Here is a 26201-nt window from a genome sequence, read left to right as displayed (position 1 = left end):
ATTTCACGTGAAAATGACATTTTCACCCGTATTTTCATCAATTGTCATTTAAAAACTTTACAACAAAAGCATTTTCTGCCATTTTCAGACGCATTTCCGTTAAATTAATTAAATTAAATCCAATATTATCAATCAACAAAATTAATCGGATAATTTTTATGAATTCACGTTTCAATTAAAAAATATAAAGTTAATTCAACGCGGTTGAAAAATAAAAAAAAAATAAACTTACCATCACAATTGTTACGTTGTATGCAATTTTCATGGGAATCATCTACATCATCAACAACATCATCCAGTGCACCACAATTCCGATGTTATGTGTTTGAAATTTTTCGACGGTTTTTCGAGGCCACCCTGCACAGACACAGACAAACAATTTTCTATGCAATTTCGATCTTTTTTAATTTTTTTTTTAAGATATATAAATTATTCATATTTTGAAAAATTCGTGTTTGTGTCTGTAATATATATATTTTTTCTGTTCTGAAGGAAGTGAAAAGTTAACATTTATAAAAGAAGAAGAAGATAGAGGTTTGTTTGTTTTTTCCTGTTATGTGTGTGTCTACAAACATCATCCCGGAAAAGAAGTTAGAAGAGAGAAAAGCGTTTTGCATAGTTTTATAATTTATTTAAAGATATGATTATTTTTTTTTTATTTTTTTGTTATATATTTATATCTGTTTGTCTGTGATGATGGCACTGTGATGGACTTTCTGATGTTGTTGATGTGATAAATATATTATTGATTTATTTTTTATTGCATGTTGTTCAAATATATATATATATAAATATATTTATTATATATATAAGAAAGGTTATACATTGATAATAATAAATATATATAATAATAAAAATAAGGAAAATTGCATACACGGTAACTTTGTGAGCTTGTAGGAGTATAATAACAATACATAATAACTATACACATATAAAAATAACAACTACAGATTTAACTTTGATTGATTTATAATTGAAAATCAGCTTCATTTATATTAATAATAATTATTATGAACGTAATTAATTCAAAATACGTTAATAATAATTATTATTATTTTTTAAAAATCAATCAATTTTTATGGTTTTGTGTATTATTGATGTTTGTATGTCATGTTTGATTGAAATGTTTATTATTAATTTATGTATGATGATTATTAATGTTAACATATATTATATACATTTTCATCGCTTTAGGTAAAAACAAATATTAAACATGTTAAATAATTTTTTTTCGCACAAATGTGATTTAATAAATAAAAAAAATAAATATGATAATAAAAAATAATTTAATAATAATAATTTCTACAATTTTTTGTACCTTATAAATTTAATATTAAATTTATTGCCCACAAACTGTCAAACAAAATGTCTAAACTGCCAAACTTTTTTTGTTCAAACATTTTTTTCGGATGTCAATTTACCGAAAAATAGAAAAAAAAACTTTTCAAGAAAAACAAAGAGTACAAAATTAACAAGCGTCATTCTAATTAGACAAGTTTCCTTCAATCAAGTGTTCTGTTGCGTTTTGCATCCAAACAAAATATTTAAGAAAAACAATAAATCCCCTTGAAAAATAATTAGTGATGCCAAAAATAAGATCATTTCGAAACTGACTTACAATTAAATTAAAAAAACAAATGAGTGTGATTGACGGCATGTTGACAATGACTGATAATTATTATTATTATTATACAAAAAAAAAATATTTGCAATTTTTTTTTAAATTACAAAAAAATTATTGGAAACAAATAATTACAAAATTACGAAGCAATGTGTCTCTCTTTAAATTATTTAAATTTTAAAAGTGTGTTAATTCATTAATTGTTTAAGAGGTGCCTGATTTGTGTCACTTTTGAAGTGTCAATAGTTTTGTTCTGTTTATTTTTGTCAATTATTCAACTACAATGTTGCATACGCGTCTAATTGTTTTCCGGTAATTTAGTTTTTCGGATGTGAGCCGTTTGAAAATAAATATTAATGACGCCGCCGCAGAGGTGATGAAATGTCCGCAAAATAATTTATTTTATTTAATTTCCAGTTTTAACAAAATATTTATAAACATTTTTTGATTAAGTGACTCAATTTATCAACTTTTTGGTCAAAGATCTAAACACTAAAAAAATTTATTTACTGTGCAAAAAATATTTTTTCGCACTTCAAGAAAAATTTATTTTATTATTAATTTTTTTTTTTGTGAAAAAAAACTTTCACACTAAAAATAACAACAATGTTAAAGAACGCGTTATCCCACTCAAAATATGTAAACACGTGTGTCTCTCGTCGATAAAAATAGATTTGAAATAAGCACGGGACTACTAGCCTTCACTCATTTGGCGCTCGAAATATTTTTAAACAATGGAATGAAACATTTTTCATCAATTTTTCACTTTATGTAACTTTATCTCTCTTCAAGTCATCAATGATAAATAATAAAAAATGTAAATAAAATTCTTCTTTTTTTTCTGAAAGAATCTTGTACATAAAAGATAAACATCGTCAAATGAGCTCATTAATCATTCTTGAAACGCCTAATAAAAATTTAACAAGTTTATTAATGTGTTTGTATTGAAAGATGATGCTAGGATTTTCTTTTTGGTTGGAATTTGCGGAAAATTTTTGTGAAATTATGCAGTAAATGCGTGAATAAAAAAAAATTGTTTATCGAAACGATTGATTGAATTACGAATAATGTAATAAATTTGAATGAAAATTGAGGATTATTATTAATATAATGGTAATAATATAATTATCATAATTATATGTTAAATCTGGAAAGTAAACATTTCTTCCGAAAAATTATAATATTAAATTAAATGAAGCTTGAAAAATACATATAAAAAATATTTTTATTAAAATTGAATAAAATTCAGTATCAGAAATTATAAATAAAATTAAAAAAAATAAATTTAGTAATTTTAATATTATTTTTTTAAATCATTTTTTAAAATAAATTTAAAGAAATATTATTATTTAAAATTTATTTAATTTTTTTTAAATTATTTTTAAATAAAATATTATTTTTTTTAAATAATTTTTAAATTTAATTTAAATACTTATTATTTATTATTTAAAATTTAATAAAAAAAAATTTATATTTATTTTTCAATATTAGGTAATTTCATTTTATGATTTAATTTAAAAAAATAATAATAATGAAATTTTATAATTAAAAAAAATAATATTAAAATTTGTATAATTTATTAAAAATTATTTATAATTAATTAACAAAAATTTAATATTTTTTTTAATAATTTTAAATAATATTATATTTTATTTTAATTTTAAATTATTTAAATTAATAAATTTATAATTAAAAAAATTTTAATATTTAAAAAAAATTAAATACATAATTAAATTATATTAAAATAATTACAATATAATTTTTAAAAATTATTTATAAATAATTAGGTAACAAAAATTTAAAATATTTTTTTATTACAAAATTTATTACATTATTTTATTTTGCAAAACTGTAAAAAAAACATCAAAAACATTTTGTTTTATTTCTTTTTTTTTTTCTCGCAGTGTGAAATCAATTATCCCTCGTTTGACAATTTTTTAATGTTTCAGAGACAGTGTCACTCACTGTTGCTATTTATTTTATTTTTCTCTCGTATTGTTTCAGTTTTCTCGGCGCGACAAGATAATTTGCAACTCACTTTAAATTTCGGATTTTATTTATCAACAACAATGTAAGAACATAAAACATTTACAAAAGGAAAGTCTCGAGCACGCGATGTAGAAGATCTATAAATAAATCAACGTGCTTAACGTGTTAAAACATCAAAATAGTTTCAGGTTTATGTGGATTACATTGCGTACGTCAGGCACGGATAATATTATGTATTTAATGACATGACACCAAAGGTTTAATTGTAACGATAATCTGATTTGTGTTGGACCAACAAAAATATTTATGTACATGGTAAATTATCGAGTGACTGGAAGGATTAACGATTACCGCGTGATTATAAAAGTTAATAATGAAACATGCTGAAACGGTTGGTCCGGAAAAAAAATAAATAATAAAAAAAATAAAGTAATAAAAATAACACGAGAATAAACACGCTTAAAAAGACATTTGAAAAACATTAGAACTGACGATCAAACAATAAACAATTTTTCTGTACTTTATACGAGAGAACGAAACACACACAACATATAAATTTAATAATAATAGTGGCCACTGACACATTTTATGCAATAATGTAAAATATTATGTGTGTATATTGTGTGTGGCGTGCGCGCGATGGTGATCATAAAGTTATAAAATAATTTACGGCTTTTTATTTGTCTTGTTAAATTTTGATGATGTTGATGCGAGAAGCGAGAGATATGTATTTTGTGTTACTGCGCGAATTTGTCGTGAGAAAATCAACACGTGCTTAAGATGCTTTCAAAAAGAAAATGAACATGTCTAATCGTTTATTATGTTTGTTGCATTAAGTACGTGTCGATTTTGGTGTAAAATTGTTCAAAGCTTGAATTTGTTGATTTATTGTCGCTTTAGAATCTTTTGTTCTCCCATCAAAATCAAGAAGATTACTTTTGTTGATATGCTTTGTTCGGCGATGCTAAATTCATATTCAAGACGATAAGCTAAATTAAACAAGTAAATTTTGTGCAATTAATCAAAGGAAAGTTTCGCATCAAGACGTTAATGATGATTACGCGACATGGTTAATGATAGGCGAACATGATAATCTGTGATAAATGGCTTTGATTCGCATCGGTTGTTGCTACTTTTAGTTATACCGAAGAAGTAACCACAAGAAAGCCATTTTAAAGTATTGTGTGAAAATATGACCGACGGACATTTAACATGTCGATAGAAGGAACGTAAGATAAATAAACGTTCGAAGATTAGAAGAAAATAAGAGAATAATCTAAAATCTATTGTCACCAAAATCACTTCTTTTGTCATATAAAGATAATATAAGAGACAATTTGTTTTAATGGCGTTGTTCATTTATGAAGTTATTGATAAAATGAGGTGACATATGACTCTAAATGTAATTTAAGAATTTATGAAATTACGAAGCCATTATAGAATATCCACAGATTTTTAAGTTGCGAAAAAATTGTAATTGGTATCATATTTCTAAAAATTTCGCGATCTTCCTCAACAAAATATGAATAACGAAAATATGATAACTGAATTGTTCGGCAGTTTTTTCTTGCCAAAAAGTTTAATGTTTCTTATGATATTAAACTTGAGATGAGTTTATTCTATTTTTTATAAATTAAGGAATTTTAGTCGTTTCGTTATAAAAAAAAAATATTTTCTAATTTGGCTTTTTTCATTTGAAGCTTATTCTTACTGTCTTTCCATCCAAGTATTCGTTTGTGTATCTATTATTGGCTCATAAAATTGTAAAATATATGTTTTCATTTCTGCATGCCTTTATTGTTCTTATTTGTTCATATCATCGGTCGAAGGTTTTTGAGAAAAGTGTTTATACGATCAACAAAGTGACTTTTTCTTTAGTACTACTATAACTTGAGATGCCCAAACAGACTCTCTTATTGCATTTCTCTTGTTGTTCTTTCGATTGTGACGTGATACGTTCTTTCAAGGACAACGGAACTACTGTTACTTTGAGATGCACTTGTTGAAGTCTTTGTTATTAGTTTAATTTGCGAACTTCTTCTTCTATTTATTTTGTTTTGAATTTTTGGTAAGATTTTAATACTCTTGGTAATTTATTTCAAAAAACGTTTTATTCTGGTTTGGGTCTATTGTTTGTTTTAACATTTATTTTTGTTAACCCAGTTTGTTAAATCCATATCTCTTTTAATAATATTTTTCAGAATCTATATAAAGAAATAAAAATTTTTAATCAAATTTTTAAAGTCAGGAAAAAATTTTCTGAAATTTAAGAAAAAAAATTCAAACTTTTTACCTTTGACAAAAAAAATCCGACGTCATATATGAACGACGCCATTATCCATAGTAGACAATATCCCCGAAAATTACTCTCTTTGTATGTTTTATCTATTCCATTTTAACAAAAATAAACTCTCTTGCGACTAAATGAAACACAGCATCAAGTACTAAAAACTAATATGTGTGAAAATTGATGAGAGTACGCACAGTTTGAGAAGTTTAATTAAAAGTCTTCGTTGTTCCATTCCATTTCAAATCCATTTTATCATCAACTCTATCATCATTAGAGCTTATTATTAACTCAAATGAAAAAAAAAAGAATTCTCATGAAGCACTTTTGTCAGTCATCTCTTATCAAGAGAACACATTGGAAAAGATAACATGATTGACATGTGGTGCGATGAAATGGAACTTCAATTAATCATCTTCTAATAATAATAATGACGATGATGAGAGGTTTTTAATTAATGAACTCCGGTCTTGACATCAGGAATTTCAGAAAATTTCGTTTGCAAGAAAAAATTTCATTAATTACGAAAAAAAAATGTTACAAAATTTTAATTATTTCTTGTCAATTTGTGTTATTTTTTAATTTTTTTTTTTTTTAAAAGTATTTAAAGCAATATTAATTAAAAATTTCTGCTTCAACACATTTTTTCCTATTAACAAACAAAAAAAATTGTCTAAAAACAATATTCTATAGCACACAGACTGCTTTAAAAAAATAATTTTCTAACAAGACGACATGTTGTTGTTATTTTTATTGTCAATTGTGAGCATCAGCTCATATGGATGGTAGAACAAAGAACGCTGCTGCCGCTCTACTCATCCATTCATGCAAACTTCAACAACAATTTGACAAGTGATTGATGAGCAAAATCATTTGATTCGAGTGCGCGGAATGTAGGTGAGTGAGCAGCATGCATATAACGACTTGCGAAAACAACAAAAATTTACCCGTATTTCGGCATAAAAATGGCAAATCGAACGTTAAATCTCTATCTTTTTTTTTTGTTTGTGCCAAACATGAACACATCCAATCAATAAGTTTCAGATTGAATTCAATCACGCAGCGGTATGTGCGATGAACAAATACGACGAGATGATTATGTTTCGCTCATCAAAATTATAAATTGAATGTGTAATCAGTGCTGCGAGAGAATTTCGGTTCATGTTTGATGGTTGAAAATGTTCAAAAATTTAATTCTGAGGGAAAATGTTTTTTAAAAAAATAATAAAATTAAACGAGATTTTTGAACGAAAAATGTGATCTGATAAAAGTCGTTGTTTTGCTCGTTTTTAACATGTGTGCCAAACCGAAAACTCTTTAAAGTAATATTACAGTCTCAAATAAAGTCTTGAGTGCAAAACACTTTAATTTTATGCTTATTGTTATTGCGAGTGTGTCTGTTAGCGTGTTATTTAACAAGAGAGTTTTTGTGACTTCAACTGCTGATTTCAGGCATGTTTTAAAAGAGATGATGCGGCAAAATTCTTAAAAGAGGGAGGGAAATGGTCGTTATTTCCATTAAAATTGATTTTTTTTTTTAATTCTTGATATACAAAAAAAAATATTTTTAGTTTTACAGTAATTTCTCTTTAAATTGTCAAATTATTAAATTTTTTACATTTTTAAATTCATTTTACAAAAAATAAAATTTATTTCGATTTCAGCAAACAAAATGTTTTTAAAACGTTTCAAATTTGAAAAATATTCAAAATATTCATGCAATTTTTTAAAATTAAATACATAAAGGAAAATTAAATTTTAAATTTAAAAATATTAAAAATTTTAAATTTTTTAGTAAAATAATTTGAGTTTTTTAATTTTGATTTTTAATTTATTAAAAAAATATTGAATAGGGTAAATTAACAAAAATAAAAAAAAATTTTAACAAAAAATTATGAATATTGAAGTTAAATTATTAATAAGAAAAATATTTAAAAAAAATTAATAATTTTTTTTCATAATTTTAAAATTTTTTTAAGAAAACTAACTTACTTATTTTTTTTATTTATTATTTTATTATTTTAGTTATTTATTTTTCTAATTATCGATAAAATATTTTTTTTAATTTTTAATTATTTTTCTTAATTTTTTAAAAAAATCAAATAGGGAAAAATAAAAAAAAAATTTGAAATTTGTTAGAATTAATTAATTAAAAAATTAAAAATTTTTTTTTTTTCGAAAACTTTAAATTATTTTTATTTTTTTAAAAAATAACTTTCTTAATTTTTTTTTTTATTTTTTTATTATTTTCAAATTCATTTTCAATTTTATTTTATTTTAATTATTTATTTATATTTTTTTATAAATTTTTCTAATTATCGATAAATTAATTTATTTTAATTTTAAATTAATTTTCTTCATAAAAATTTAACTACGATGCTCAAATTTTTTTGTTAAAAAAAATTATTTTTTTCTTAAATAAATTTAAAAATAAAATAAATAATTTAGCAAAATAAAATTTTTCGAATTATTTAAATTTGATTTAAAATTATTATTTAAAGAAATTTCACTGTACTCTTTACATATGTCAAGCGCAATTTTTAGTTTCCCTTTCAATTGTCATGTCAAATCAATATTTCTCTTTCTACTTTGCGCTATACGTTTCTTCAAAATCATCTTTTATTTATGTTCGTGTCTATTCTTATCCATCCGTGCCGCAAATGTGCGCAATTTTATGGGTCACCGCTATGCTCGCATCATCGCAAGAAAACAATAAATATCACAACAAATGAACGTCACTACACGAAAAATACGAAAACGATGACAATTATTGTATTTAGAGATCATTAAACAGTAAACTAAACTACAATAAACTTTATAAAACTTGCTGTAAAATAATGGCAATAATTACATTTTGCTCGAAATATGTTTGTTCTCGTGTGCACGTTCATCAGATAATTCTCGATGCGAGTCCTCGGTGTAAGAGACTTTTAAATCGTTTTATTGCAGTAATGTGTGTTTTTGTCACCCATCGTCTACTGGATGAGATTTAATTACAAGCACAACGGGACTAAACGGATAAACTTTCTCAAGTGAAATGATTAGTAAAGTTTTTGATCGTTGGGAATTACTTTTAGAAAATCGTTAACTATTTCGGTTCAATTAAAGTCGAGAATTTAAATTTCTGACTTTTTGATGAAAATTCTTTAAGAGAAAATTCTTTAAAAAAAAATATGTTTTCGTTAAAAGTGCACTCAAAAAATAATAATTATTGATTAAAGTCTATAAAAAGTGCGGAAGGAAGAAACTTTGCTCCTGTTCCGAGCATAAACTCAAGAAAGGACGAACAAAAATATTATTTCTGTCATAAACTTTTTTTTTCCTTCATTTTTCGTTGCGTTTCGTTGAAACTTACACTATGCCATTATGTCTTTATGTGTGACTGTAATTTTTCAACGTTCGCCAAGAATTTCTGAAAAAGTACCTCCCTCCGTTTTTTCTTTATATTTTTGTTCATAAAGTGCAATTATTTCTCTTTCATTGAAAAATATTTTTGTCCGTCCTTCTCTTGGTTGGTCAAAATATTCATTGAGAATTTTTTCAAAAAAAAAAAAGCAATCAAGTCTTTAACTCACAAAATTCTATTTTATTACGAAAAGTTATAATATCTTTATAATTAGGGAATGTTAAGAAAAGGAAAGAAATTTTTAAAGAGGGGTTCGCTTTTTGAGGAAAGTGACATAATAGTAGTTTATTGCCACAGTTGAGTTATTTTAATGGCGATAATTTGCAGTGTCGTTCACTGAATGAAAATAAACGAACTTTTAAATAACGTAAAATCATGCAATCAACATTTTTTTGTTCAGGGACTTTTTTTTGTTGTTTTGCATTTGTTTGAAGTAGTTAGAGGAGACGTCTGGTTGAAGAGAAAAATAAAATTTTAAATTGCATTCATGACTTGCATTTAATGAAATTATTACATTGCATTATAAGAGGTAATGAATGAAAAGTTATTGGACTAGAAATTTTATTTGTTAGGAAGTTTTTGTTTGAGTGACTTAATTTTAAAGCATAAAAAAGAAAAAAATGTCGTAATAAAAAAATATTTTTATATAAGATTTTTTTTTAAATTTAATTTTCCGGAAAATTGTTGGAAAATAATTTAATATTTTTGCTTTGAAAAATTGTTAAAATTTTATTTTAATTTAATTTTTAAAAAATAATTTGATTTAATTTAAATTTTAAAGTATCTTATTAATTTTAATAATAATTCAATTTAAAAAAATAATTAAATTAATTTTTTAATTTTTATTTTTTTTTAATTTAATTTAATTTAAATTAAATTAATTTTTAATAAATTTTAAAAAACTTAAAAATTTATCTTAAAAATATAAAAAATTGATGAAAAATTTATTTTATTTTTTAAAATTTTTTATTTGTTTTTAATTATTGGCAGATGCATTTTACTCATTTTAATTTTTACTTTTATGACACAAAAAAAAATTAAATTGAAAAAAAAATTTTTTGTCTTAAAACTTTAAAGATAATTTTAAAAAAATGTTATAATTCATGAGCAAATGTAAAAAAAATTTTTAAATTAAATTTTTAATTAATTCTAATTAATTTTTTTTACATTTAATCATTAATTATAACAATTTTTTATTTTTTTAGATCAAAAAAAATTTTTTCAATTTTCCGTTTTTTGTCGCATAAATAATGGAAAAATAAGAAAATGCATCTGTTAATAATAACAAAAAAAAAATTAATTTAGTTTGTTTGTAATTCAAGCTAATTTTCGCACAAAAGACAAGAAATGCAAAATCAGTCATTTCCGCATGATTTGTTTAAATTAATTGTTCTAATCTTGTTCTCGACATTCGAACAATGAAATTTTTCAGTTAAATTTTCAACAATAGGCAACATTTGTTTTTCTTTTTCTTCTTATTTCACAATTTGATTAAAATATTTAACGCACAAAGTAATTCGCGAAGAACATCATCGCGGTATTAAACATTAATTAAAGAAGATTATTTCACTTTACATTTCATTTGGCATGCGAGTCGGTCTGAGTATGCACAACATTGTGTCGCTTCGAAATAATTAAAAGTAAATGACTGTTTTGGGATGCCAATGTTAAAAAGAGGCAAATATTTGAAAAAATTAAATAATATTATTTGCAACAATGAAATAATCTGTCTCTCTCTGACAAATGTCTTTAATTTTGGGTAATTTTGTGGATTTTAGTGAATATCTAAGGGATTTACTTGGAATTATTGTCGAAATTTATTTACTACATAAAAATCGATTTTTTCATGATTTTCCGTAAATTTCCTTTATAAAAGTGTCTTTTTCTTTTTGTATCGAAATCAATTAGGAATGTCAAGGAAAAAAAGGTCAGTAAGTGTTTTACCGTTTTTATTTTGTCATTATGTACAATTTTTGTTACTCTTTGTCACTCCGTATGTCACTTGTCCGGTAAAATGAACAATACATAATTAATTTGCTTGGAAAAATTTCCCAAAAGTCGAATATGATAAAATTAACCAATTTTCCTGCCATACACACTCAAAACGGGAAGCCCTTTTCTAAATTTATTTTTATTATCATTAATAATAATATGGTCCGTTCGTTCGTAAATTGCGCTTCAAATGGGACAACGGATTATGTAAATTGACGAGGTCGATAAAGGCACTTGTTGTGCTTTCATTTAATAATCTCGGGGAAATGCTGCCCAATGGTTTCCTTGTGTTGCGTGTTTAATTAACGGCAGCAAAGGGGGCGGATTATGCAGAAAATGTTTATCTTTTGTTGACAGAAAAACTCCTTTTTACTCGTTTTTTTTTCACATTTTGGGGATTTTGGATTAAAATCAGAAAATTTTCTTGAACATTTTCTTTTAATTTATCAAGAAGTTGCGGGAAATTTAAAATAAATCTAAAATAATGATTTTTTTTTAATTTTTTGATTTTGTTTGATTTTTTTAAATTAAATTAAAATAAAAAAAATTAAAATTAGTAAATTAATTATTTTAAAATTTTATTAAGTTTTCAAAATATTCAGAATATTAATTTTTTCAAAAAAAAATTTTTAAATTAAAAATTTTTTTAATTTTTTAATAATTAATTTTACATAATATAAAAAAAATATTTTTAAATAATTTTATTTTTAAAAATAATTATTAAAAATTATTTTAAAAAAATTATTAAACTTTTTTTTATTATTTTTTTTTAAATTTCCCGCAGCTCCCAAGAAATTTTCTCCTGTGGTTTCATTTTATTGTCCGTTCATTTATTTCTTATTATTCACATCGACACCTGACCTGAATTTACATCTTGCTGAAAGAGTCAAAAGTTTTTGGGCACGTACGAGACACAAGAAGAAGAAGAACAAGTTTTGATAAGGAGCTATTGGAAAGTTGTTGCTTTTGTGGTTACTTTGTTTGTTTTGTGGTCATGTTGGACAAGGTGTGAAATTGTTTCATCATGAAAGAGAAAAGTAAAAACATGAAGTTTATTTTCGATTTTGTTGAAAATCCCAAGTAAAAATGTCAATTGCAGCAATTTTCTTGCTTTTAAAATCCTATTAGGCATCCTTTGAGGCATGAAAAAAATTATTTTCAATTAAATTTCAACAAATAGCCTCGATAAACAGGTGTTCCCTTTTCTCTTAATTTTTTTTTTCAATTTTTTCGAATTTATATCCAACAAGGATTACAAATAACTTTTTTTCAAACCACATTACGTCGTTTTTTACTCTAAATCTTTTTGCGGCGGCACAAAATTGACCTTTCAATATATTTCTTCATGTACGTTGGGTAAGCGAAATAAAAAAAGCATCACATTTGATATTCCTTTCCATGTCTGTGAGTGAATGTGTGTCATGTGCTTGCCTTCGAGCTGTCCATTTTCATACATTTCACATTGGTTAAGAGTGCTTCGTGTATTGATTTATATTATTTCATTAGAAAAAAATGGGGGAAAATAACGTTCTATGTACTTGGAGTAGTTGCATGCCGAGTCGACCGACGACGACGACGTTGAATTTGTTTTCCAGAAAATATGTCTCTCGGTTACGTGTTTGTTCGGTCATGGCATTTACATGTCGTGGTATGTTGCTTTGGATGTAACTGACCATACATAAAATAGATAAAAAGGAGTTGGAGATAAATGATGGAAAGTAGGCGATTTTAATGCAAGAGTTATTTTATTTTTTTTACTTCAAGTTTTATTTTCAACTGAAAAGAAAAAATATTGGTTAAGCTTTTAATTTTAAATTTAAATAAAAATTTAATGATTTTGCGACATGTATTTGATTCATCAAAGTCTTTTATTTAAGATTTTTAATTTTTAAATTTAAAAAAAGATTTTTTTAGAAATTTTATTTAAAAAAAAAATAAAATTTTAACCTTTGATCAAAATTTAGAGCTGAATTTCTAAAATATTCTTTAATTAAAAAATTAATAAAAAATATTATTTTATTTTTTTTTTTGTGTAATTAAAAATTATTTTTTTCAAAACTTATTATTTTAATAATTATTTGTTTTAATTTTTTTTAACAAAAATTTTTAAATAAATTTTGAGGATTTATTTTATAAAAAAATTAATTATTATCATAATTTAATAAATTTATGAAATTTCTTACATAAAAAAATTAAACAATTTTTAGTAGAAACTTTTTAATAAAAAATATTTATTGACATTTTTGGTTATATTTTAAATATTTTTTATATAAAAAATAAATTTTTTAAATAATCCTTAAATTTTTTAAAATTCTTTATACAATTCCTTTAATTTTTTTTAGTTTATGTATTAATTTTTTTTTATTAATTAATCATTTTTTTTCAAATTCATTATTTAATTGAATATTAATTTTATTAATTTAACCTTATTAATTAAAAAAAATTAAAGGAAATTTTCTAAAAGGAATTTTAAAAATTTTAAGAAATAATTAAAAATATACTTTTATATAAAAAGTAATTTAATTAATAATTTAAATTAATTTTTTTAATTAAAATCAATTAAATAATTTTAATAAATTTAAAAAAATAATAAAATCTTGAACTTGATTTTTTCACTAAATAATTTAATAAATTAAATTTATTTAATTTTTTTATTTGAAAATAAAGCTCCAAACCTTATAAATTTTTCGATCTTTAAAATTCTTGCCTTTTATAAATAAAAATATGTATTCCAATCATGTCTCTCAACCAAAGAAAGAAATTAATTTCGTTCCATTTTTCATTGTATTACCCAATAAAATCCACTTGTCACCTTATCAGTCGCCCATCTTTGTCACAAATACCTCGTCTCTCCCCCGTGTTGTCCAACTTCTACTCGAAAATTGAAATATCTCTGAATAATGCATGTTTATTAGACATCACTTAGGAAGCTGTTGGACTCCGTTTCGGGTACGTGTGTGTGTTACCAAAGCGATATTTGACACACCTGTGTCGTCTAAATGTTATTTGTCCCGTTTTCGTTGTTTTTGCTTCGTTCGTTTTGTTTTGTCTTTAACGACTACGATCTACGTGAATCATGATAATAAATGTCGCTCTGTGTGTTTGTGTTTGTTTGAAAAGTAGTTAGTTTGCTTTTGGGAACAGTTCTTTACTTGGCGTTTTCCTGTGACGTTTCGTGCTTTGTCACCAACTGTTACAGATTGCCAAGCCATTCATTTATAAATTGCCGTCGCGGCAAATAAATTGCAAAAAATGTCAGTTTTTCAAACAGCGCAACAACAATAACAACAACAACGAGAAAGGATAAAATAACAGCAACAGTGTTTCGTTTTATTTTGTAATAACATATCGCGAATGCAATGGACGTGCGTGTATGTATTATTTATTGTGTCGGGTGTATGCCATGGCGAATAATATGAAAAACTATATGCGAAAAAAAATTTGTGTCTCTCTTACCCAGTGTATAATCCCAGCTTGTGTCACTATCGTTTTTATAGACGTTTAGCTTTTCCGGCTGTAAAGAAATAAAAAATAGAGAATGAGTTTTTGAGATAAAAAGAACTATTTACAGAAAAGGATTTTTCTTGAATGTCGAAATTCTTCGTTTTTAACAAAAAAAAAAAAAAAATAAAAGAAAATGGACATATTGGATATTTGTTTGGTTTGATATCTTTTGTTAAACTTTTTTTTTGTTAATATTGATTTTTGTCAAGATCTTTATTTTCAAGATTTTTTTCATTTTAAAAATTTAATTAAATATTTTAAATTTTTTTCTAAAATTAATTTAATTTTTTTTATCGATTTTCTCGACAACACATTTTTTTACAATTTTCCTTTTTTTCTTTATCCGTGCTTAAAAAGCTATTAAATGAATCATTTTATCGTCGATTTACAGAAACTTTTCCGCTGATTAATCAATTATTTTGCATACAACGTTCATTCATGCTGAAATCCTCAGTTTTTATTGAATTTTGCTTTATTCGATTTTTTTTTATCTCCAAAATGCATTTTTTTTTTCAAACTCATATCATAGGTAAGCTTCTGTTCTTGAGACAGATAAAGTGGAATATAAAACGAAACGTTAAGCAAAAACCACAATAAAATGTATTTATTTATAACAATGCATCAGAAAAGACTTCTCGGATGACAATCAATTGAAAATGAAATAAAAATCCGAAAAAATAGGAAGAGATTTATTGAAAAAAAAAGTTATAGAAGAAAAGAAGAAAGAATGTAGATTAATGATTCACTTTTATTCGTTTTTTGCTTTTTATTTGTTTATGTGCCGCAAATGTATCAATTGTTTAGGTAAAAAGGAGGTTTAAAATTTTATGTGAAACACTTATTCGTATTTTGACTCGTTTTAAGGTTTTTTTTTAATTTTTGAATACTAAATATATTTTTTTTTTTTTATATTTTTATTTGAATATTTTTTTTTAATTTAAATTTTTAATTTATATTTGTTTCGTTATTTAATTTTCATTAATTTAAATTAAATTTAAAATTTATTTTTATAATATTTTTATTTCATTTATTTTAAAAAATTTATTTTTTTATTTTTATTTAATTTAAAATATTTATTTATTAATTTATTTTTAACCTTTTTAATTATTTATTTAAATTATTTTAATTCAAATATGTGTTTTTTTTAAATATTATATTTTGCATAAATTTCACTTTTTTTATTCATTTATTTAATTTTAATCCTTTATTAAAAAGAAACTTAATTTTAAAAAAATAGAATTTTTTAAAAATTCTGTTTTATTTATTTTTTAATTATTTTAATAAATTTTTATTTTTTTTTAATTTAATTTTTTTAATTTATTATTTTTAATTTATAAATTATTAAAATTAATTATAATTAACCTTTTGAATATTTTATTTGTATTTTTTAAATCAAAATTTATATTTTAATTAATTATTTTATTCTATTATTTTTTTTAAATTATTTATTTTTTAAATTTAAAAAAAAATAAAATTTTATTATTAATTTTTATATTTTAAAACTTAAATAATTTAATATTCATTAATTTTGATTTTTTTTAAATAATTCTAAAAAATTCAATACATATAAAAAAAATTGTTGCAATACCCTAAAATGTCAATAAAAACGTCCTCTAACAACAATTGAACAATTTTTAATCAATCAAATCGAATTGCTTCCTTTTTTTCACAAAATAAAAAATCTTCATCCTTTTTTTATTCTTTCTTCAGTAACAAACAAGAACAAGAAACTTTTTTTTATCAATATTCATACATAATAAAATACAAAGGAAAAATTAAATATACATGTTGCACACACAGTCAGACAGTCAGTAGCACATATTGCCAATTTTGCAGGCATATTCATGCAATAATTCATAAATAAATACGAGAAAAAAAATAAATAAAAGAAACATCAGAAGCACAAGTCTCTAAAGTGCAATTTTCGTTTTTGAGATTGGGCTCCATGCAAAATTATTGTGCACATAATATTATATTATTATGCAAACAAAATGCTTTGTTGGAAGAAAAATTTAAAAATTTTTCTCTTTTCAAAAAAAAAAAAGAGCCGGATAATACACAGCCCATTTTGTCATCATCAACAACAACCAGAGAAGGAGAACATGAAATCTAATTCTCATTTTATCAATTATTTATGTTTTCCAGTGTTATTTTTAGTCATCTTCTTCGTCTTTCTTTAATTTTGTTTATTTTATTTGTTTGTTAGCTGTACTCAATTTTCATGTGTGAGTGTCTGCGAATGAAAGTTGTTTATATTTTTTTTTCTCCATTTGTGTGTCTTTTCCATTTGATATGGATAATAAATAAATTAAAAGGACGTGTTTGCTTGTTACGCTGACTACTTGACAATGTTAGGCGAGGGATTTTTTTTTGTATTGTGATCATGCAATTTGTACAACTTGAAGCAAAAACAGCAAACTTTTGTTCTGTTTACTGCAAGAACATAAATATTTAGGAGAAAATAAAGGAAGAGGAAACAACTTTTCTCGTATCCACTTAGCGGATACTTAATTATTAATACAAAAAAAGGATAAAAACTACTAATTTGTTTCGTTCGCGTTTCAAGAAACATTTTGAACTTTGCCTTTCTAAGTAATTATTAAACTTCATGTTAAATAAAAATTAAAAAGAAATAAATCAAAAAGTTATTTTTATCATTAAAATTCGTAAATTAACTCATCATTAGTAAAAAATAAATATTTTCATATACAAAAAAAAATTAAACATAATTAAAAGTTGATAAAGATGTTAAAGAAAAACTTTTGTAACAATAAATTATTGTTCGACATTTTTTTTATACATGATAAAATATTATCTAAACTTTGTAACAAACAAACTTTTCTTCATATTAAAATATTTTGTACATAGTAATAAAATTAGCAATAAATTTGTCAAACAATTATCAGTTTTACATATTTTTTCTTTTCTAACAACTTCATATATGATAAATTCCTGGAAATTATTATAATAAATTATATTTTTCAAACTTTGTTAACTTTTAATATTAATCATCATCACATGGAAAAATAATTTATTTCATATTTTTTTAGAGAAAGTGCAGTTTTTATGACACCGACAGTAAATATGAAACATATTTTTATTATAAAAATTCATTTTATGCACAACAATATCGTAAAACACACACGACGACGATGCCATAAAAAATAGAAAATTCAACTTTAAACTTTTTTGCATTGTATTATATTGTGTTAATTATAAATTTGCAACCGATGGGAAATGAAATTAAATGAATAAAAAAAAATCATAAAAATATGCAAGAACGCCAGAATTGTTACAGCAGGCAGCAGCAGCACCGTGAAATGTGCAAAAAATTTGCCGTGCGGGGATAATTTATATCCGTTCAAAATTTTTAATGTTTTATTAATTTAGCATGGAAAAAACGTGTAATTATACACTTGATGATAAATAAAGTCAAAAATTGTGTTTGCATTTTTTTTATTATAATCTCAAGCGAAAACTAGATTTTTAACGAGGGAATATGAAAAAAATATTTTTTATCTATTTTAATATTAAATTTATTATTATTTTTTGCTTCACAGGTATTTTTTATTTATTTAAAAAGAAAAATCAGCAACATCATAAATTTTATAAAGATAAAAATTTTATTTATAATATGAAAAGTTTATAAAAAATAAAATCTTGTAAAGTTGTCACAATTGTTGGAAAAGTAACAAAGGAAAATAAAATTTAAGTCAATATTGTATCTGACAGGTTGTCGTTCTTTCCTGTTTTTTGATATTATTATTTTATTAATAAACTGTTAAAGGCATATGTTATCACAAAAATATAAGAATATTATTTTCATACAAATTTCATATTGTTTTATTTTAATAAAAATATTTTAATTTAAATAAAAATATTTATTATTTTTAAAATATTAGTTTTTTTTATGAATTTTTAAAATTTTAATTTTTATTAAAAAAAAATAAAAGAAATTTTTAAAAAAATAATTTTTTATTATTATTAAAATAAAAGAAAATAATAAAATTTAAAAATTTATTTTATTATTTATTATTTTATTTTATTTATTTTTTAATTTTATTTTATTTTATTTTTTTTATTGAAAAAATTATTTTTTTTTAATTTTATATTTTATTTTATTTTTTTTATTTTTATTTTAATTTTATTTTAATTTTATTTTATTTTTTTTTCAATTTTATTTTATTTTTAATTTTTTTTATTTCATTGAAAAAATAATTATTTCATGAAAAACAATAGAAAACAAAAAAAACAAAAGAAGAAAATAAACGACATGGAATTAATATTCAGAATTATTTTTTATTATTATGAACATTAAGCGTTAATATTTGCTGACCAATACTTGACCATCATGGTAACACACAAAATAATAATGGCGCACAAAAAAAAAATAGTAAAAATAATTATGTCGAATCACACAAAATAATGTTAATATTAATGATGATGGCAGGAGATAAGGATTAATTTTATGTTTATTTCAATTTTGGGCCGCACTACAATGTTTATTGTCATAATATTATTTAATGAAGTGTGTTTTACTTTCCCATATAAATTTCTTTATCTCACATTAGATAAGCTAATGCGGGTCCTTTTCGGAGTTAATGACGTGATTTCACTAAATCCTTCTAAAAAAAAGTTTTTTTTCTCTTTAATAAAGTTTCAAAAAAAATTATTTAGACAGAAATAAATAAATTTAATATAAATGTGAAAATAATAATAATCACAAGAGACACTTTTCTTGCGGTCGGTGCGATATTATTATTATTATGTCATACATACACACACAGAAAAGTCTGAAGATTTATGTCTTTCATTTTTTTCACGTTTCTTTTTCTCTGTATTTAGAGGCATTTTTTGCGTCTACTGCTTTCTTAGTGCATTCGAGTGTCACTTTTCAGACGATGTCGACGACGACGACATGTTTTTATACAATTTTTTTTCCTTTCAGATCGGACATGAATGTTGAAACGTTGACGTGTCTTTATTTCAAACAAATCAAAGAAAAGTGTCATAAAAATATTTTTCAAAAATAATTTATATGGGAAAATTTTTTTCTGCTGATAGTTCATTCACTTTTATGATGCAACGTGAAAAAAATATTTTTTTCTAATTTTTTTTTTAATTAATTAAATTTTATATTTGAAGAATTTTTGGAATTTATTTCGACACGTTGTTTGATTAAATGAACTTGTTTTTTTTTATATAACAGCATTTTAATTGCATTTAAATCCTTTCGGCACTTAAATTGTCATTTAGTGTAATTTTTAATGATGTCGCATGCATGACATTCTGCCATTCCGAACACTTGTCGTGTGGCATGCAATTGGCATGCACACCAAATTAGTTCTAGATTTTCGGAAAAAAGATAATAATAATGATGACAAACTAATTTTAGCACTTCAGCGTTGGAAGTGCATGGAAAGAAGAAAGTTTTTGAACACACACACACACTCGATGAAAAGATATCTAAATTAAATTTATTTTAAATCCAATTTGATTATAATAAAATATTTTTTTTTGCTTGTGTTCGTCATGCACTCAGGATCCGTACTATTGGGTTAGGAGAGGCATGTGTTGTTACTGAAACGGATATAATTAAAATTCAAGCAAATGTGATTTGAATCTCGGAGTGATCGTTTTCTCGTGATATGATGTTAGATGATAGCAAAACTTTTCTCATGCAAAATATTTATAGAAGAGAAATATAATAATAAATCACACAAATGTATCTTTAATTGGATCGGAGTCTCTTGGATTTGTTATGATTTGTTGAGAATAATAATGCAAATTGGTTTAATTTTATCATCGTTCGAGCAAAAAATTTTTTTTTAAATTATAAAGTTTTAATTGTATTAAATTATTTTTTTTATTAATTATTTAAATTTTATTTAAAATAAAATAAAATAAAATAAAAAAAACAATAATTATTATTAAAAAACAAAATTTAACTTTTATTTTAAATTAAATTAAAATTTCATTTTAATAAAAAAATATTTTAATAAAGTCAAATAAAATTAAATTAAAATAGAAAAATTAAATAATTTTAAAATATTAAAAAAATAATAATATTAAAAAAAATAAAAAATTAAAAAAAAAATTAAATAAAATAAAATAAAAATTAATTCTAAAATAATTCTTGCACTTATTTTTAAGAATTTTTATTTTTCGAAAAATAAAATTAAAAAATATTTAAAAAATAATAATATTAAAAAAAAATTTATTTATAATATAAAATTATATTTTATTTAATTAATAAATTTTTTTTATAAAAAAAATAAATTAATAAAATTATAAATCATCTTTAAAAAAAATTAAAAGAAAAAGTCTTAACGCCATGATTTGCTCTTTTTATCAAGAAAATTATTCACAAAAAAAAATAAATAAAAATATTTTCCATCTCATGCTGTAAAAAAACGACACCGATTAGAAAATAAGAACAAAACATCAAATTAAAAATATATTTTATGAAAAATCATGCCGCCAGTAGGTGTTGACAGCTAAAACGGATGATTCCTTCTTTACAACATGTTTCATAAAATTGAACTTTTTTTAAGCCTTAAATTTCCGTTTTACACAATATTTCATTCTATTTTTTACTAAATTTATTTTTAAATGAATATGTGAACAATTGTTAACATCATGTACGGAAATGAGAAAAAACGGGTGAAAATTAATGTAACATTTTTTTTTTGCAAATAACCTTTTTTAAATAAATATGTTTTTCATGTTAACAACACAAATGATGATTATTTACAATAAATATTTTAATATATTTTTATAATATTTTTTCAATATATTTTTTTAAAATAAAATTGAATTTTTTGAAAATTTATTTTTTTTTACAAAAAATAATAAAAAAAAAAAATTCAATGAAAAAACCTTTTTATTTTTCGCTCTTTTATTTTTCAACAAATTACGACGAGAAAATGTGCGATAAGAAACGATAATTGCACAAAATGCAATATCTTCAGAGAGAAAAGAGACAGATAACACACTACTTAGAAGGCATGACGAAATAAAAAAGCGAGGAGAAAAACAAAATAATAAACCATTGTAGCACGCAATTTATCCAATTGAAAAGACACTTTATGGTTTCATGCTCACTTGTATTCAGCTCTTGTCTTTACAAACCTACTCACACGCCGCCTGCACCGCCGAGGAAGATGTGTGTTACCTACAAGAGTTAAACACTCTTTTATTTGAGTGATGCTTTCGCTGCAAGGCATCCCATTGTGTGTTGCACATTGCAAGGAGAGCAAGAAAAAAAATACGTCGGTACGGATAAAAACTGAAACAATGTACGACCGACACGAAAGATAAAAAGTAATGGAGATAAATAAGTATTTTCATTTTAGAGTGTCTATTTTCTGCAACATAACGACAACAAAAAAATGGAAGACATCGAATGTGATGTAGTTGCAGTATTTTATGAAAAATTAATGTATCGAAAAAACAAAATCGACAAATTTTCGATCTTCGTATATTTAGCATTTGAAAATAAAAAAAAATAATTAATTAAATAAATTTATTAAATTTTTTAAAACTATTTTATGCAATTTAGTAAAATAAAAATTAACTAAATATTTTTAAATTAAAAAAAATAACTATTAAATTATAAATAAATTATAAATATTAAAATTTAAATAAAAAAAATATATTTTTTTTCAGTAAAATTATCCGTCAATAAAAAAAATTAAATTTTAGATTTTTTAAAATTTTTAGTTAAAAAAATTTAATTTAATTCAATTATCAATAAATTAAAATTAATTTGATTTTTTGAATTATTAATTTAAAATATTACCTTTTTTTTTTTATTTAAAAAAAAATTAAATTAAAAAAAAAATAATTAAATTAAAAAAAAATAATTTAATTAAAAAAATTATTTAATAAAAAAAAAATAAAAATTAAATAAGTTAGATTTTTAATTTGTATAAAAATAATTAGATATTTAAATAAATTTAATTAAATTATTTTATTTTAATGAATTAGTAAATAAATTAAGTTAAATAAAAAATGATATTAAAAATTTTTAATTAAATAAAAAATTATATTAAAATTAATTTTTAAAAATTATTTTTGAAAAAAAAAATAAAATATAAATTTTTAAATAATTCTCGCACTTATTTTTAAAAAAAATTTTTCGAAACATTTAAATTTTATAATATTTGCCAAGCAAGTGCAGTAAAAGGAGATGAATGACTTTTAAAAGGAAGAGTACATATAAACACAACAAATATAGATTTTTTACATGTTTTTCATTGGAATACTTGTGTGTGCATGTGACTCCTTAAGGCGACATGAATGTAAACTCAACGGAAAAACATTGTTGCGTTTGTTTGCTGAGGCGCATTTTGCGATTCTACGAGTGTGTGACAGTGACACAGTGGCTAAAAATGGGGCATTTACGATAAAGAATGTGACATTTTCCACTTTAGTCATCGCACGCTGTTAAACTTATGCCAAAAATTTTATGCAAAATGCAATTTATCACTCTAAAACTGAACATTATTACATCCCATTGCGTTTGATTTAAGGAACCCCCATAACCTATTTTAATTAAAACTATTATTTTCATTATCATTCGCGCGCTGTCCTTAACGATGCCAACGATGTATGGCGGAAAATTAATGTAAATTAATATTGTCTGGCGGTAATAATGATGCTGCGTCTCGTACACAAAACACTCATTTTTCTCCTTATTTTGACTTTTATTTACGGGAAAACTTGTTGTTCCTTCCGGCTTGCTTCGCTTCGTCGTCATCGTTCGTTGCGTGCCACACAATTAAAATTAATGTAATAATAACATTATTCTGCTCTTCAAATAACTTCAAGACAGCACTCACGAGACACCTGCTTGCTCATGTAAACACAACGACGATGACGACGAAGAGAGAGAAAAGAATCACATATATCACCGTTAATGTGCGTCGCTTTCTTCCTCCGAGCGCAAAAATGTAGGAATTCATAAAATTTTTACTGCCACACCTTCCATTCAAATTAATTTGTATGTTGAAAGACGTGGATGATCGTTATTATTATTTTATTTTTACATGACGATGACGACAACAAAGACAATGATGTCAAATATTTCGTTTGCCCCTTTTTGCGCTCAACGCACCTCCAACGCTCCATTTGTTGACATTGTAACACAAATTTAATAAATATTTGCAGTAAAGTCAATCATTTGCACTTGAACATCATTTAAAAATAATAAAAAAAAAAAAAATTTTTTGTCGCCTGCTTTTGATGAATGAAAAGAGGAAAACAGGTTGGCGGCAACGTTGTAGTAGAAAAAAAGAAAAAAGAGCAAAAAAAACTTGGCAACATCAATAAATTTGTCGCGCTTGAATTTATATTAAATGCAATGTTTGGTTTATTAAAATTTATGGATTTTGGTAAAAGGAAAGCCAGATACGCAAAAAAATGAATCATTTTAAATTTAAATGGGATTTATTTACAATTAATTAGATGAGATCAAATTTCGTTAAATTTGTCAAATATTTAATTATTGAAAAAAATTTAAATGATTTTTAAAAAATTAAATTAATAAATTTATTCTAATTTAATATTTGATTAATTAATAATATTTTGATTTAATTATTTTTATTGAGAAATTTAAGGAATTTTTTTTTATTTATTTTAAAATTACATATATAAATTTTAATAAAAGTTAATCAATTTAAATTATTTTAATTAAAAAAATTAATTAATAAATAAAAATAAAAAATAATTTAATAATTTTAACGAATTAAATTTAATTTTTGAAAATTAAAATTAAAATGAAAATTAATTTTTTTTATTATTTGTTTATTTTTTATTACTTTTTAATTTAAATTATCATGAATAAAATAAATTAATTAAATAAATTAAATTTATTTCAATTTGTTATTTAATTTAATTGAAACATTAAAAAAAAATAAAAATAAATACCTGAATAAATTTACAGAATATTAAAAAATAAAGATAAAAAAATCCAAAACTCTACAAAATAAAAAAAAAAATTAAATTATTTAAATCAAATTTAATTAGCAGTTTAAATTCTTAAAAATAAAAATTATATTTTTTTTAATTTAGGTCAGTCTGTAAAATTTTTAATTAATATTAATTTTATTAAAATTTATATAACTTTAAAATCAAATAAAAATTTTTTAAAAAATTTATAGTCCTTAAATTTCTCAATAAAAAAAATATTATTTTTTAATAAAAAAAATACAAAAACATGAAATCTGCATTGACCTTTAAAAAAGAAAATATTTTTCTGTCATAACATTTTATGTCAAAAAATATATTTTATGGACCGATAAAATTTTAATTTAAAAAAAAACTTGACCCTCTCTTATTTTATGTCCAAAAAAAAATATTGATATCTCTCACACTCTTTCCAAATCGAACCGAATCTTGTAATCCTGCTTGTCATCATTTATATGCCACAACAAACTTGATTAATGGGATTAACAACATTAAATTCCGATTTCCAACAACGCATGACTCGCTGGAAAAAATATTCATAGATATTTCAGGTAAGCATTTTTTCCATATCTCCCATTTATTTATGAAAGTCATTGCCCTATAAATTGATCTCCGAGGCTTTTTGTAGCAAATTACAATTTAACACAGAGACACCCTTAAAATCCCATTTTTTATTTATTGCTGTAAAATTGTAAGCGGAAATGTTTTTCCGAATGCCAAAAAATACGAAAATTCGACAAATGAAAACCAATTAGGAAACCATAATTTTACATAAATAACAGGTGCTTATGATACAACAGCCCGTTGTTGTTGTTGTTGAAAGGATGCGAGTTTTAATGGAATGAAAAGTTTTTAATTTTTTTTTTACGGAATCATCAATTTATCATGCGGAGGTACAAAGGAACTTTTTCAAGATTAATATTCCCAGCGATAAAAGTTTTTTTGTGTGTCTAAAATTTTTAGCAGCACACGCACATGCCTCAAAATCCTTTTTCTCCTACAAGTACCTGGTATTCAGTCTAAAAAGTTTTCATGGTAATTTATTCTGTTTCGTTCCCTCTTATTATTATAAAAGTGTGTGAAACTAAAATTTGTTGTTTTTCTCGTTTTGTATGCCAAACACCGAGCTAAAGAGAGAGAGGAAAAATTATAATTTAACAAATTTTTCCCCAAAAAAAATTTAAACAGCTTGAAAACTTTTCGCAAATACATAATTTGTCCATTTTATTCCATTTTCGCCACACTGACCTTCGTAACACACTTTTTCGCAAGTCAATCAGTGGGTTACTTGTTCCTCCAACATTTGCTGCTGACACGACCTACGTGAGTTCCGTTTCCATTAACGGCGAAAATCCTCTCCCAGCGGGAAAATCTACGCTCTGAAAGTGCTTTTTCGTGATTTTATTGACGTGACACACTCACACGGATTTCAA

The 26201-nt window shown here is 23.1% G+C and overlaps 1 protein-coding gene across 1 annotated transcript in view; it reads right to left on the bottom strand.

Moving 5' to 3' along the window:
* The window catches only part of LOC134828073 (heterogeneous nuclear ribonucleoprotein L), a 110703-nt gene that overhangs the window by 12381 nt on the left and 72121 nt on the right, over positions 1 to 26201 (bottom strand). Inside the window, exon 5 of the mRNA XM_063841026.1 lies at positions 14752 to 14809. Coding sequence (XP_063697096.1) covers positions 14752 to 14809 — 58 coding nt within the window. The remainder of the gene's footprint in view (positions 1 to 14751; positions 14810 to 26201) is intronic.

This window comes from Culicoides brevitarsis, chromosome 1, assembly GCF_036172545.1.
Source record: "Culicoides brevitarsis isolate CSIRO-B50_1 chromosome 1, AGI_CSIRO_Cbre_v1, whole genome shotgun sequence".
Lineage (NCBI taxonomy): Eukaryota > Metazoa > Arthropoda > Insecta > Diptera > Ceratopogonidae > Culicoides > Culicoides brevitarsis.
The sequence above is the reverse complement of the archived record's forward strand: the minus strand, read 5'-3'. Positions and strand labels throughout refer to the sequence as shown.